General features: G+C 36.8%; 1 protein-coding gene across 1 annotated transcript in view; it reads right to left on the bottom strand.

Moving 5' to 3' along the window:
- Positions 1-457: 457 nt before the first annotated feature.
- ZCCHC2 (zinc finger CCHC-type containing 2) overlaps positions 458-15,482 on the bottom strand; it is a 55,403-nt gene continuing 40,378 nt past the window's right edge. The window contains 5 exon segments of the mRNA XM_079109023.1: positions 458-2,539; positions 3,445-4,938; positions 9,446-9,574; positions 13,435-13,529; positions 14,108-14,172. Of these exon segments, the coding sequence (XP_078965149.1) occupies positions 2,472-2,539; positions 3,445-4,938; positions 9,446-9,574; positions 13,435-13,529; positions 14,108-14,172 (1,851 nt within the window). The 3' untranslated portion in view covers positions 458-2,471.

Raw genomic sequence — 15,482 nt, 5'->3', positions numbered from 1 at the left:
GACTAGATGATAGGAGAATCAATGATTTTGATATTCAATACTGAGCCAAGGTAGTTGCCTGAATGAAAAAACAAAACCAAAAAAAAAAATCTGAGGAAGTAAATTAGGTCCTTCACACTTCCAGTGAGGGAGGGCCTATGCCAGAAAGCCAAGCTCAAGGCCGAAGGGACTTTGCTGTTCACCACTGTAGCCCTGGTACACAGCGTGAGCTCAGCAGAGGCAGGAGGAAGTCTCCCTTCTCTCAGGGACACAAAGATGATCTACACAGTAAGGTCATTTGGGGGAAGAGTGAAGAACGCCCAGATAATAAATGACTGAGATTCACTGCCCATGTTACAGGGAAATGGGTTGATCCTAAAACAAAAACAAAAATAAAAACAAAACAAAAATCCCACCATGGATGATCTCCTACCTTTAATTTTTATAAAATTTGCAATAAGGCACAATTCTTAGCTGTTTTTCATTTTTTTTATTGCTGTTAATTCAAGGAAAAAAGGTTGCATAAAATCCAATCTTTTCTAGAAATATAAGTGGCCTTTCCAGTACATAACATTTCAAATATCAAAGTATATGGTAAACATACAAATAAGGAGAAGGTAACACACCTCCTATGTACAGTACAGTATTTTAAATCATAAAATAAGCTCCATAAAGTACAACTGGCGAGTGATTCCCAACGCGCTCACACATGGCGTATCATCAACATTCTCACCTGAACAACCCAACTGCAGCTTAACAATTAATTTAATAATGTGGTCCAAAAATACCCAGATCAAATAAAATATATTTAATCAAAATAATTTCCTTTACTTGAACTTCTTTCTTTCTAAATTAAAGCTTTCTTCTACCCCTTTATAACCCCTTTCCCTTCCCCATAACTCCCACCCCTGAAAGTTTCAAAATGTACATTGGTGCTATAAATATAAATGCTACTTATGAAGCATTAAATTAAGCTTCTTTTTTCTTCAAGTTTTTTCTTTTGTCTAGCAATCTGTTAGGCTTCTGAACCAAGACCAAATATTTTAAGTTCCTCTGCTGCATACCAATGTTATTCCACACACAAAAATCTATCATTTCTGCTCTGTACTGAGGAATGGGAAAACAAAACCCCCAACCCTTAAACCTATGACTGTACAGTGGTAGCTGTTCATTGCTGTTGAATGCAGCAGTCACCAAAAAATACACCCAATCTTCCAGATAACCTCAGTGCACTTTAGGAAATCAAAAATTACCTGGAAGCAATTTAGTACATAGATTGGCTTTAAAAAAATTTTTTTAAACAGCAGCATTAAACTTAGTGACATGACACTGACATGATTAATACCATCTTAACACACTCAGAATTCAGTCTTTCACATTATAATCAAGCTTAGTGGTAAACGTTTATAAAAGTGACTTTGCTACGAGAGACAGGTTAGGGAACAAATACCTGACTTTTTTGTAAGAAACCCATAGCTTCTGTTCGGATTGCAATAAACCACACACATTTTAAACACAACATAACACTGTAACAGTTGGTATAGTAAAAGAAGAGATCTTTACTCAAGTAGTGTCTTTGAGCAGGACGTGGTAGTAGACGACGAGTAGAACTGGCTGTTGACTTTCATCACAAACACAAGCACACAGAATGACATTCACACCAGTGTGTTCACTTTGTGTCTCTCTGAAGCAACAGGCTAGAAAAGTATGATGGAAGGAAAGAGTTGTTTTTTCTTTTCTTTTTCCTAAGAAAAAGCTGTCTGTCCATAGGTCATATCTTTTCAGCTTCATATGGTTTGACTTCTTCCTCTTGCTCCCACTTATTTTCATGTTTATTTGGACAACAAGCACTGCATATATGTATTTGTGTGATGCTGTTTATTACATATATACATACTATCTTGGGAATTTAATTTCTCCTGTAGGATTAAGGTGAAACATTTTACCCTCACTTTATATGCAGAGCAGTTTACAGAAAAGTGGACAAGTACACTGCCAGGCACTCCTGCCGCAGGCCAGGGAAAGGGAGAGGGTGGCTGGCCAGAAAAGTGTAGTTTAGGGTGAGAGTGAGAAAAGCCAGGGAAGAAGCAAAGTTTTGTTTTGTTTTTTTCCAAAACCATATGACTGTCACCAGTGTTGTAAAAAAAAGGTCAAATACACAGTTTTAAAGATTCAGTAAACATTGCACACAGCAAGTATTCAGTGTAAAAAAAAAGCACGCATCAACATTTTCCTTTTGATAGTTTGTCTGAAGTTTAAGTTACATGTATCATACATATAAGCCTGTTGTTGAACCAGGAGACCAGAGGCTCAGAAGCATTGCATTCTTTCTTATTTTGGACATTGGTACAAGAGAAATAAAAACTCCCAACTGCATAGAAATCTAGGAAATGTATAGACAAAGAAACAAACAAAATACCTTTCCTTTCCTCCCCTCCACACCCCATGACTCCCCACACTTGAGTGTATTAAGTAGGCAAGCTTTACTTGTTTCAGTCTGCAGAATCCAACGTATCATTAGAAGGGGGGAGGGGAGGTGCGTATCTCAGTCTGTAAGTGCCTAAAACGGGAAAGAGAACTGCTAAGTCACCGCTTACAACGACACGCATCACAAACCACTACAAGATATCAAATGGGCATGCTCTTCAGAAGGCACTTTTCTAAACACTAATACCACTCCAAAATGGCAATAAATTATTTTTTAAAAAGTAATATGAAGTTTGTGCTTTAAGTTCAACCTAAAGCCATCAAACTTGATCTTGCTTTAAGAATACCAAATAGATAGATTCCCAATTCAAGACTTTTTCTGAGTAAGATATGGTAAAATGACAAGGGTCAAATGCAAGTCAAAGTACTGGAGGTCAACATGAATTTTCTATCTTACTCATTACTTGAGTAAGCACATTTTCATTTTGGTGGTAGTAACAATAAACTTAGATCTAATTCCTTTACTCCTAAACTGATGTTTATTTTGTTGCTCTAAAATGCAACAGAAACTTGGATCTCTTTTTCTTAGACATTTGTTGGGCATACACACAAGGTCAGCTGGTTAGGCACAGATACTGAACAATTACTAAAAACCTTACATGTCAGATAGACTAGCTTAACGTCCAAGTTTTTTAATATTAAACATTTTTGTTTACTCTTTGAAACAGGATTGTAGTTTTTTAAAAAAGTGCCGTAAGTAAGAGATTTAACATTATATAATTCAAATTCCCTCTATATTCCATGAAAAGTGCCTTTAGAGTTTATTCCTTAATTGGGAACTAAATTCCTCTGACTTTCCTTGTGCTCTGTGGGACTTGGGTCTACACTAGGTTTTTCTGGTTGCACTGAAAACACATCTGTAAATGAACACACAAACAGATCCTTCTGCTACAACAGAATCACATGATCAAGAAAAGGAAGGAAGGAGGAGAAACAGGTGAACTCAAAAACAAGTCCTCTGGGAGTTATTGTGATTACCTTGTTGATTGGCCTCCATGGATGACTGCTTACAGTCCTGTGCATAGTGTCCGCTTACACCACAATTGTAACATGAGACGTTCCCATTCTTCTTGGGCCCCGAACCACTGGTGTTGGCAACTACATTAGGTGCTGGATATACGGGATAGAATCTCCCAAATCCTGCCATTTGTTGCATGCCATAGTTGGCTTGGCTCCCCATGACTGGGTCATGCACCAGTCCATTTGCATATGGAGTCTGAGGCAGAAAAAAAGGAAGTTGGTTTCCATTGCTCTGATGTGCTTGGTTGAGGTAGCTGCCACTGCAAATGGATGGCAGAGTGAAGAACGACGGGACTCGGTACATTGGTCCAGGCATTGGATTGGGATAATAGTAACTATTTAGCTGAAGGTTTCCGTTGGTCCCACAGCTGCACCTTCGCCCACAAGAACCACAAGGACCTGAGCCCATCTGCTGTGGTGGCACTATCGTGCCATTAGAGTTCGTGTTCCCCACAGCACTGATGTAGGATGTGCTCTCGCTCTGCGCAGTACTGTGTGTCAAAGCAGGGCTTGGGCTTGGGGCAGGGCCTGGGGTGTGGGTAGGAACCGCAGGAGGAACAGTGGACTGGGCCTGGCTGATGCCTGCACTTGCTGGCTGGGCAGAAGTGGCTGCTGTGTTGAGCACATTGGAATTCGGGGTGGGTAACACACTGGCAGCAAGGGGAGAGCCTGGCAAGGTATAGGAAGCTGGTGGCTGTGCAGCTGAGAGACCAGCTGCTGGAAGAACTACCTTCACATTGGTAGGCTGAGGGACTGTCCCTGTGTTTCCCTCAATTTGAGGCACCATTTGATTTAGTCCTACCACTTGGGATGCAGATTTTGTGATGGGGTCCGTAGTAGCCACAGGAGATCCTGGAAAACTACCTGGGTTATGAACAGGAATAAAGGCAGTGTTTGGTGATCCGATGCTCAGACTTCCAGTTGGTTGTTGTGGTATATTAACTGTGCAACTCTCAGAAGATCCCTGTGGTGGTGGCAATTTTAGCCTTTGAAATGTTAGGTGCAAAGCAGGAGTACTACTATGTGGGAGGAAAGTTGATGGAATTGGTAAAGGGGAAGCCAGCAATTCAAGGTGCTTTTCTGATTCTCCAGTAGAAGCTGTTGGCCCAAGGATTCCAACAGGGGTTGAATTTGTGGACTCCCTTATTGCAGAAATAGCAACAGGACTAGGAACAAGCATCCCTATTGTTTTGCCATCTGCAGATTTGGGTGGAGGAATGACAACTTCAGACTTCTGGGCACCGTTGTGCATGACACAGTGTAAAGTTGGCATAAAAGGAATATGTGGATACTTGGGCGAGTTCAAGGGATCTTCTAAAAGGTTTCCACTCTCATTTCCTAGTGAAGCAATCTGAACAGGTGGCTTGACAGTGACAGTCTGGTTGATAGAACTATAACCTGCAAACCTGGTTGTTGATGGATTCCCAGAATCCTCAGAATTGCTGTCTGTGTCTAAAGAAAACAAATACAAATAGATATTAACCCAAGCATAACTTGAATCTTTTTTTTTTTTTTCCTAAGTATTTTTAGTTGTAGATGGACACAATTATCCTTATTTATTTTTTTATGTGGTGCTGAGGTTCAAATCCAATGCCTCATATGTGCTAGGCAAGCACTCTACCACTGAGCTGTAGCTCCAGCTCATTGAATCTTTCTTGACAGAAATAAAAATCAAGTGTATCTAATGTTAACTCTGAAGTTTGGAACATGTCCCTCTATTGCCTTTCCTGACTGTCCAAAATGACCTTTTAAAAAAATTTTGGCTTTCTATGGATCATTGTATTCATGATTTTATTCATGATTTCTAAAATATGGGGATATAAGCAAAATAGTAAAACCAAAGGTTATTTGGGGACTGAATGACGCACAGTAAAAAATGCAGACATTTTTCTTAGTAATATCACCTTATTACTAAGAAAAATATCAGCTATTTTAAACCTTAATCACTTTTAGGCAATCCACTTGATTCATATTCTGTACTGTCAAACCCAATATCTTCAGTTTGTCTCAGATAAATGATTATTTTTTTAAAGGACCTCATCAAAACAATATTTAACTCAAATGTCTAAAGGTAGAGAAAGGAAGAGTTTTTAAAGAATACTCTTACTTCTGTATTTCTTTGCAAGATGTGTGTGGCAGGGGTACTAGGGATTGAACCCAGGGGTGCTTTAACACTGAGCTCCATCCCCAGTCCTTTTAATTTTTGAGACAGGGTCTTGGTGAGTTGCGTAGGCCAGCCTTTGAAATTTCAATACTCCTGGCTCCAGTCTCCCAAGTTGTTGGGATTACAGGCATGGGCCACCATGCCAGGCTACTACTACATATTTCAATGGAGGAAAGAAAATTTAAAGACACTATTAGTAAAAAAATGAAAATTCTTTATATATTTTTTTTTGTTTTGTTTTGTTTAGTTGTAGATGGACTCAACGCCTTTGTTTATTTAAGTGCTGCTGAGAATTGAACCCAGTGCCTCACATGTGCTAGGCAAGCACTCTACCACCGAGCCACAACCCCGGACCAACAAAATGAACATCCTGTAACACAAGAAACAAGCGAATACGGAAGCACTGCCATTTCCCCCAAACTGAAACAGCAAAATGGCAGATATGACTATATTGCATTTGTTTTCACTACAGCATCACTTTTCTACCTACATACAGAAATATTTGGTCTAGATTCCTAGATTTCCAGACTTTGGTATAAAGGGGGCAAAGATGATATTTAATTTACAATGCTTAAACATCATGAGCCCAGATATTGCATTGATGTGTACACATATCATTCAGTTAAATGTAGTGTCCATTTAAAAATCTTTCTGCTCGTAAATATAAACTGAATTGCACTTGATACTTAAAATATTTGCATTTATTAAGAAATGATGATATTTATTTAGCCTAAGATGTTAATTTTTGAAACAGAATATTAAAAACGAATGAAGAATACATTTCCTGAAGAAAGGTTAAATGAAATTGACTTAATGACAGAGAATGTCAACAGTGTTATTAACTGAACTATTTTAATTTATATTAGAGAAGGCAGTCAATTAGTGAATGAATGGTCCTAGCATGAATTTCCCTGAATTGGTTAACTATTGGGGTATTTCTTACTAAGCTTGCAAAGTAAAGTGTATCCCTAAATCAAGAACTTATTTGAAGCATTATGTCAATGTCATAATATTAGTGTAGAGTTAAGGGCAAAAATAAAGTCCAAAAGAAGCTGGAACATTTTTCAGATGGTCAGTAAAAATTCTGTATGAACTAAGCTTTGTTTAAATTTTCTTAAGTCATAACAAAGGGCCCCATGCTTTTAAATAATCCCAAGTAGTTTTCTGAGCATTGTAAAGACTCATCTAGACATTTAGAGTAGGTCTTATCTTCTTTTGTATTGACTTTGGAGAACATAAGTCTCAAACAAAACTCCACTATGACCAACAGGAGGAACAAAGGTACAAAATCTTTAAAGCAACCTTTGCATGTACTTAAAACTTCCAAAAATGACCAAAACTCTCTACCACAATGCATATTTCCCCTGGGTTGAGAGAACCCTAAGTGATTCTTTCATTTAAGGAAGGCTCATTATTTTATTTGTTAACAATTGAGCCTATATGAAAAAGGGCATGTTCCTTCACAAAAGCCACTGACTTTGCTATTTGTTGAAAGGAATGCTGAAAACCAGGTCAAATCTGATGGGTGGGCTGAAGAGTCACAAAATTATTTATATATCCGATAGAACCAAACATAATATGCAATGAAATATACTAAAAGTTTGTCTATTCTGGGGAAGGCATAAAAATTCTCTTGTAACTCTGTGAAATTATTTTCCTTCTTTTCTTTTATGAGGAAGCTGCAGAGCAGAAGGGCATTACTGACTCAGATCAATAGAACTGTGATGAATCACTGCATGCTACATCTGGTTGACTACAAAATAACCACAAAGCAAAGGCTGACTTCAGTTATCTGTAAAGTAGCAACACCACAGCATAGCTCCCTAAGACATGACTCGACTGGCAAGGTAGAAGTGAAGGTGCTAGAGAACTTCACGCTGCCCAAACAAGAAAGGCACACTAACTAAAATGGTGGATCTACGGATCTCCACAGAGAAGTCAATTGATATTTGTCCCCCACCCCAGCATGGGTACACTCTGACCACGATGCTAACAATCAGATGGTGCCAGCATGTATAAAAAGAAGAGCATCCTCAGCTAGGTGTGGAAGTACCCTTGAAATCCTAGCTGCTCAGGAGGCCAAGGAAGGATTGCCAAGTTCAAGGCCACTTGGGCAACTTAATGAGCCCTTATCTTAATATAAAAACTAAAAAGGGCTTTGGTGATGTAGTTCAGTGGTAAAGCAACCCTGGGTTCAATCCCCAGCAGCCTCCTTTCCCAAAGAATGAAATCCTCTATTTAACATGTGCCTTTTTAAGATCTTACTTTCAAACCAGAATGGCAGACTAAGAAATTCCAATGATCCACTACATAAAAGCAACAAGAACTACTGTAAAAACTATTAAATCTTTTTAGAACCATGGAAATTAATTAAAAGGCTTGCAGCAATCTGAGGAACATTTATCCAAGAAAAAAAAGCTGAATCTCACAAGAGCAGAGAACCTTATGGCCTTTTACTTTGTCCTAACCTAATCCCATCTCTTTCTCCAGTTCTGAAGTAGCCCTGTAGAGTAATAGGCCCTCAATTATGGTAGCTAAGGAAACTAACAATATAGCAGTCTCTAGAAAGAACATATATTTGGAGTTCCTCTGGAGCCCCATTACTAAAAAACTGTTGATGTGTGACTTGTCTGGCACCTAGTACTCACTCTGTGTTGATGGTCTCTTACCCATAGGACATTTGTCATAATTAATTAGTGGTACCTATTTAAAAATGTGGTTGCCTGAGGCAGTTATCAGTTGGGGATAACAAGAAGCTGACCAAAAAAGGTCATTAAAACTGAAAAACTAAAAAAAAAAAAAAAAAAAGAAAAACTGAAAAACTGGGGAATGAGATGTCCACAGGAGGTTGAATGGCAGAAAGCTATGCTTATGCTTAGGGCTACATATATTCCCAGAAAAGACCTAAGAAGATTTCAAGTTCTTGCTGCTGGCTGGCTGAGTATCTGCATAAGGAGGAAATGAAGACATAATATACAGAAAAAACAAATGGCAAAATGGCTGTTGTAAACTATCTTATCAGTAATTACATTAAATATAAATGGCCTAAAAACTCAGATCAAATAACAGAGAGCAACAAAATGGACAAAAAACCCATGAATTAGCCTCTGCATTGTATGCAAGAAACACATTTTAGATTTAAAGACACAAACAGGGTGGCATACACCTGTAATCCCAGTGGCTTGGAAGGCTGAAGCAGGAGGATCACAAGTTCAAAGCAAGCCTCAGCAACTTATTGAGGCTCTAAGCAACTTAGTGAGACCCTATCTCCAAATAAAGCATAAGTGCCCCTGGGTTCAATTCCTGGGGTGTATGTATATATGTACATATGAATGAATGAATAAACACACACAAATAGGTTTAAAGTAAAAGAATAGAAATAAGGTAATAGGCAAGCAGTACCTCAAAAAGACCTGGAGTGGCCATATCATTATCAGACAAGAGATTGTGACAAAACTATTATAAGAGACAAAGGAGGACATCTTATAATGACAAAAGAATCAATCATGAGAAAATCAGAAGTATAAATACATATGCATCTAACACACAATTCTAATCTTTAGACACTAACTACATGGTGTTATCCTGTCTTCTATTTAATTTCATATGCAGTGAAATAAATTTATAAAATCAACACTGCTAGGAAATTCTAAGGCAATGGTCTTTAATATATCCTTCATAACAAATTTAAACTTGATAATGGGTTTATAGGAACAAAAAATTCTTTGACTGTAAGAGAAAACAAAAATTTCCCTCCACCCCCACCTCTCTCTATATCCCCTCCAAAAAGCAAACCTCTGTCTTTTTCTTCTTCACTTTCAAAACTTTCTCTTCCATCGTGTCGTGGACTAGACGGAGAACTGTAACTCTCTGAAGATGTTTCTCCACATGTGTCATGTCCAGATCCAATGTCCAAATTCACATCTAAAAATAACAATTCTATTTTAAAAAATCACGTTAAGTAGTTACATTAAGTTTCAAATGAACCATTAGAAATAAGGTGTAGCTATAAATATAAATATTTTTTCGGTTTTCCTACTTAAAAAGCTTATCTTTGATTCAGGTAAAAATTTATTATTAAATAATCATTTTAACTGAAAATAACTAATAAACACACTCTTAAAAAGGCATATACTAGTATATGAATATACATTCATACACTAGCTGGACTTAGGGAACTGTCCTGATCATTTCTATAAACCCAACAGCCTGCATAGTTTCTACCCTACAGCAAACACTCAATACATGAATTAGTGTATAAATCCCCATATGAGCAACTCCAGGGTGTTCTTAACTATAGATGAGTGAATCATTTCTGTGGCAACCTGGCAGAACCAAAGGTAATGGTTTTTAATCACTTGGCAAAATGTGTATCAGAGAAAAGACACTATTTGTGTAAAGGGCAATTTAGTTAACTAACTACCTTGTGTCTTTTTAAGGAAATCCTTTATAACTCTGTTAAGACTGTTCAAGATGACCTAGTAGCCTAGCCACTCAAATGCTGGATGAAGACTGAAGAAAAATAAGGGCATTATGAATGTACGTGCTGCTAATTCCTTCTGGCAATACATTAAACAACAAATTTGACAAGGGAAAAATTTATAAAACTTCATGAGGCTACAAGGAAAGTGGCAGAGGAATAATATGGGCAGGTAATAATTTTCCAAAAAGCAATCTGACATATATTCATACATAATAACAAGCTCTCTGAATTACTAGTTACAACATGACTAAAGAAAGGGATGCAAGTCAACAATAAAGACTGAAAGACAATCCAATGTGCCATAGTGGCTTAACAACTTGGCATTAAATTGGACTCATGGAAATGAAACCTATAAAATGGTGGCACATATGGAAAATCTGCATATAAATACTGCAAAGTCAGCACGTAACAAAATGAAGAGTTCATTGTCTTCAAATAAGACTTATAATTTCCTTTACACTGTACTAGCTAGTGAATATTCTAATTACCAAATTGCCGTATGTTAAATGGCAGTTTTCAAAGAACTAAATACAGGAATCCACTAAAATGGAAGTATTTTCTCTTTCTGATGATTCAGAGAGTACTTCAGACTTGTGCAGAACTTTGGAAACTTTTATGATCAGAAATTAATGTGATCCTCCAGTGATTCAGAAGGTCTACAGAAGGTAAGAATGAAACAATTATATCAAAGAATATGCCACAAATTGCCCTTTTAAATAGATACAAACTTTTAAATTTGTTATCATATCTCAAATGATAAAAAAAGGTCTTGCATATGATTAAGAAGACCCAAAAAAAAAAAAAAAAAAAAAAAACCTTGTTTAACAAATTATTAAATTATTACTCTAACAAAAATCCTGGTGGTTATTGGTAATTTTGAACAGCTGGTTTGCTACAGAGTTAAGAACCACTTTATAGAAATCACAGGCATTAGAACCACATCTCTCCTCTGGATTATTTAAGAAGTTGAAGACCTTTAGATCACTCTAAAGCTTGTAAAAAGAAACTGAGAGGCTAACCACCTTATTTACCCCCAAACTTCTTAGTGCTGTAATCAGCAACAGAGTGAGGTAGGAGAAACATTGAGAGGAAGATGAACAGAAGGAGTTCTCAATGGTCTCTGTGAGGTTAAGGAATATATCTCTTGAGAAGAGAAACAAAGTTTAAAAAAAAAGAAACAGTATAAATAAATAAAGACAACTAATAGCCCTGATTACTTTCTGGGAGCAGACTACAGGGAAGAATGCAGTGAGGAATCTTTACACTGCTCTAAACTGTACTCTGGGAATTAGAGATGTGAACATACTATTACTCAAAACAGGAATTTAAATTTTAAAAAATACGTACTTTAAGTTATACTGCTTTATTTAAAGATATAAACAATCTACTAATCAGAAGGGACCCAATATTTTCAGCTCCAGTTCCAATACAGCACCTACATTTTATGATATTAGCTCTTGTTCCATAAGGGGAAAATAATTTCAAATATATCTTGAGTTTACAGAATGCCTAAAGACAATTCCTTTTTGGAACCTTAATATTTCAAAGGGAAATTAATAAACGGTTGTTTTTTAAGTCTGAGTTGGCATACAACTGACATCAATGAGGTAAGCTGTCCAAAGTATGTATTATTCATAGTAACACTGATAAATGTAAATACATAGGAGTCAGTGACATATATACAGGCCAAAATGAAATAAGGTTTAGCTTATTCAAAAGTCCTGAGGTTGGATAAAGGGTTGTGAAACTCTGGATATTGTTACAAATTTCTTAATAACCTATAAAATGTATATTTTCATCTAACTTATTAGCAAAGGAAAAAAGGAACTAAAATCACTGAATACCTAGGTATTCAGTACCAGTGAAAAGCTTTAATAGATTATTACATTTAATCTTACAACCTGGTGAGGTAGGCATTACTTCCTATTTACAAAAGCAAAAACTACTGCTTGAGAAAAGTCACACATTTAAGAAACAAGGGGCATGAGATACACAACCACAGTTGTCTCTGGTCAAGGTCTATGAGCTTCTTCTCTGGAAACAGGAGGCTAAAAAGGCAAGAAGCAGCAGCTCTCTTTCAGTCAGCAGGAGTTCTCAAACCATGAGAACTAAGGCAGCATGACCTTGTGGAGGGGCATACATCCGACAGAAATTTCATCAGGGGAATGAGCAAAAGTCTATTCTCCAAAGGCAAATGTGGCAGCAGTGTAGCAAACAAGCTAGACAGGAACACTGACAGGGAGACCTAGCAGATTTCCAGTCATCTACTGACACATCTTTTGCCTTCCTTATTTAGCTTGTTCCGCCTGCCCTTAGCTGCATCACTGGAGGGAATCTCAGAGAGTAAAGAGATGCAGTGTGCTCCTGGAATTGGAGCCTCATAAAGACAAGATGGGCTTTTCCCATACCACTTTTGTCCCAGTTCGGCTGATTCAATGAGTTGGCAGATGGCTGTAGACTCAAAATGTCACTATTTTCCTTTCATCACTATTCACTCTGTCTATATAAATATCTATATGTCTCACTTAAGAGTATCTTCTTGTTATTTATACTGCATCACAACTGAATGTATTAACATTAGGATAAATTTAAATACAAAAATTCTCATTTGTGGGATCAGTTGGCAAATGTGTTAGGTGTGCACATGGACAAAATATTCTTCCAGTGGTCTGTGGGCTTTTCTTCTTTTTCCATCTTTATTATTAATAGTAAGGATAAGTAAAACACAGAAAAGTAATCAATGAACCAACAGAAGAGGCACTTCTCAGTAAAATGAACCTTGAAACTAAAAATAAAAAGACTGTAAAATATGGTGAGTAAATGGAAACCACAATAAATCTAGTTTTAAAAAAATGAGGGTCCCATAGAGGCAGTTATTAAATCGTGAAAAAACAACAACAATATTCTAAAAACTAACTTAGATAAGAATATGCCCAGACTTTGTTGAGGGGGGCCTGCAAAGCTATACAAAAGACCCTCTCTGATGAGAGGGACTTCTGTCTGTTCTGGTGTGGGACTGGCCTGAGGAAGAAATAAGCTGGGTGACTGCTACCACCAAAGGAAGGGTAAATGGTAAGTGCTTATAAGGCAGGAAGGAAATGCTTCCCTCCATGGCTGGCTTACAGTCTCTAAATTAAGCCCAGTAATTTCAGAACAGTTTAATTTGGAAATTGCTGTACACATCAATGCAAGGTAAATTATAATATCAGGATCTGACACAACAGCTGAAGACCTACTAATACAGTATGTATTAGTGCTGAAAATATTTAGATGAGTATTTGAAAGAAAAAACCTTTCTTACCTTTCACAGTACCACCATGGGCATGCTGAGGAGCAGACAGCCTAATACCATTTATTCTACTATTCAGCCTGTTGTCCGTTTTCTTAATTTTCTCCCTAAGTCAAATGTACATATTACTAACATTTTTATAAGGTTCTCTATCAAATACATTAAGTACAATATTACTAAAATTCCCCGAGATTTTTATAATTGAAAGAAATTTTAGTAAGGAAAAAATCTGTCAGTAAAAAGGACCGTTAGTTCTGAGAGTTCTGCCCCTCCAAACTCTACATAGTTTTTTTTTCCCCTGATACTAGGGATCAAACCCAGGGCCTTGGCATGGCTAGGCAAGTGCTCGACCTCTGAGATATACTCTCAGACCTTTTAATTTTTTTAGATTTGAGACAGGGTCTTGCTAAGTTGCCCAGGCTGGCCTGGAACTTATGATCGTCCTGCCTCAGCCTCTCAGGTAGCCAGCCACCATGCCTAACTTCAACATAGTATTTGACAACAGATTTACTTCTATCACCTACACACGCTGATATTTTCAGCCAAAAGAATTAAGCCCAGAATTTAAAATATGAAAAGAAACCTAACAAAAAACACTATGTAGATTATCTAAATATGCCCATAATCAAATGCCACCTATCTTTTCATATCAATTCTATTTACAGTAACATTAAATTGAACCTACTTTTCTATTTGTGGCTTTCCTTTCTTCTTATTTAATGAAGATAAACTCCGTTTTTCTGCAGAATGCTAATAGAAGAAAAAAAGACATACGAATGTAGGTATCCTTTTATTGGGATAGCAAACATTAAAATGATATGTTTTCATAGTTACATATTATAACAAATTTTGACTTCCAAACTATTTTTGAAGTTACCTACCAGAAGCACTAAAATGGACATATTATTACAAATACTTTGTATTAATCATGAGAAAAATACCTATTTTTTCTTTTATGGATCTCTATTCTTTTCTTCTGATTATAGTAGTCCCTCCTCATCTGTAGTTACACTCTGTGTGATCAATCATGGTCCAAAAATATTAATAGAAAATTCCAGAAACAAACATGTCATAAGTTTTAAGTAACTATTTTGAGTAGCATGATGAAATGTCATGCTATCACACTCCATCCCTTCTAGGACACAAGTCATCATTCTCTTTGTTCAGCCTATCTTTGCTGCATTCACTACTCACTCCATAGCAGTTGTGAGGCTGACCATGTTAATATAACATCTATTATGGCATACTGTTATAATTATTCTGTTTTATTACTACCATTAATTTCTTACTGTGCCCAATTTACAAACTGAATTTTATTATAGCTATGTACCATACATATGAGAAAAATAACCTATATAGTATTTGGTACTATTCACAATTTCAGACATCCACCAGGGGTCTTGGAGTGTACCCCCTGTGGATAAGGAGGGACTACTGTACAAAATAAAACAATCAAGTGACTGGTATATGCTACAGATTTATTAGTATTCTCCTGAAGTTCAGGTTTAATAAAACTAACAACATACAATTTGGTTAACTCCAAGAGAGCGCTGAGACACTGGAATGGACGGGATGGGGAAGTACAATAAGAAGGGCTTAGAAAAGGGGTCATTTTGTAAGTATGACTGAGATAATGTCCAATTTTTTAAAATGTGCCTTGGTTCATAAAAACACATTCCATGAAGAGTTAATATCTGGATCTGAGTATGGCCAGAAAATAGAAATCAGGCTAACAAATCAATTTTCTAGATAGAACAAAGACTGGTCCATACTTACAGCATGAATACTTCCCTCCAAATCTGTGGTGGTACAGTACACTGAACACACTTGAGAGCACTCTGCTCTGTGATCACAACCTTCTAGGAAAGCAAATGTTCCCTAATTACACTCATGAGTGCCAGTAAACTAGACCAACTACTCATGAGAAAGTTCAGATTGAAAATTCACATCACCCGTAGCAAGAGGGTAATTGAAATGTGAATAATTCTTTAAAGACCAAAAAAATCTGGCATAACAATTTATGTGTATCCCTAGTTAGAATAAACATTTTGGTTGTCATA

Source organism: Sciurus vulgaris (genome assembly GCF_902686455.1).
Source record: "Sciurus vulgaris genome assembly, chromosome: 13".
NCBI classification, from domain to species: Eukaryota; Metazoa; Chordata; class Mammalia; order Rodentia; family Sciuridae; genus Sciurus; species Sciurus vulgaris.
This window is presented reverse-complemented; position numbering and strand designations above follow the sequence as displayed.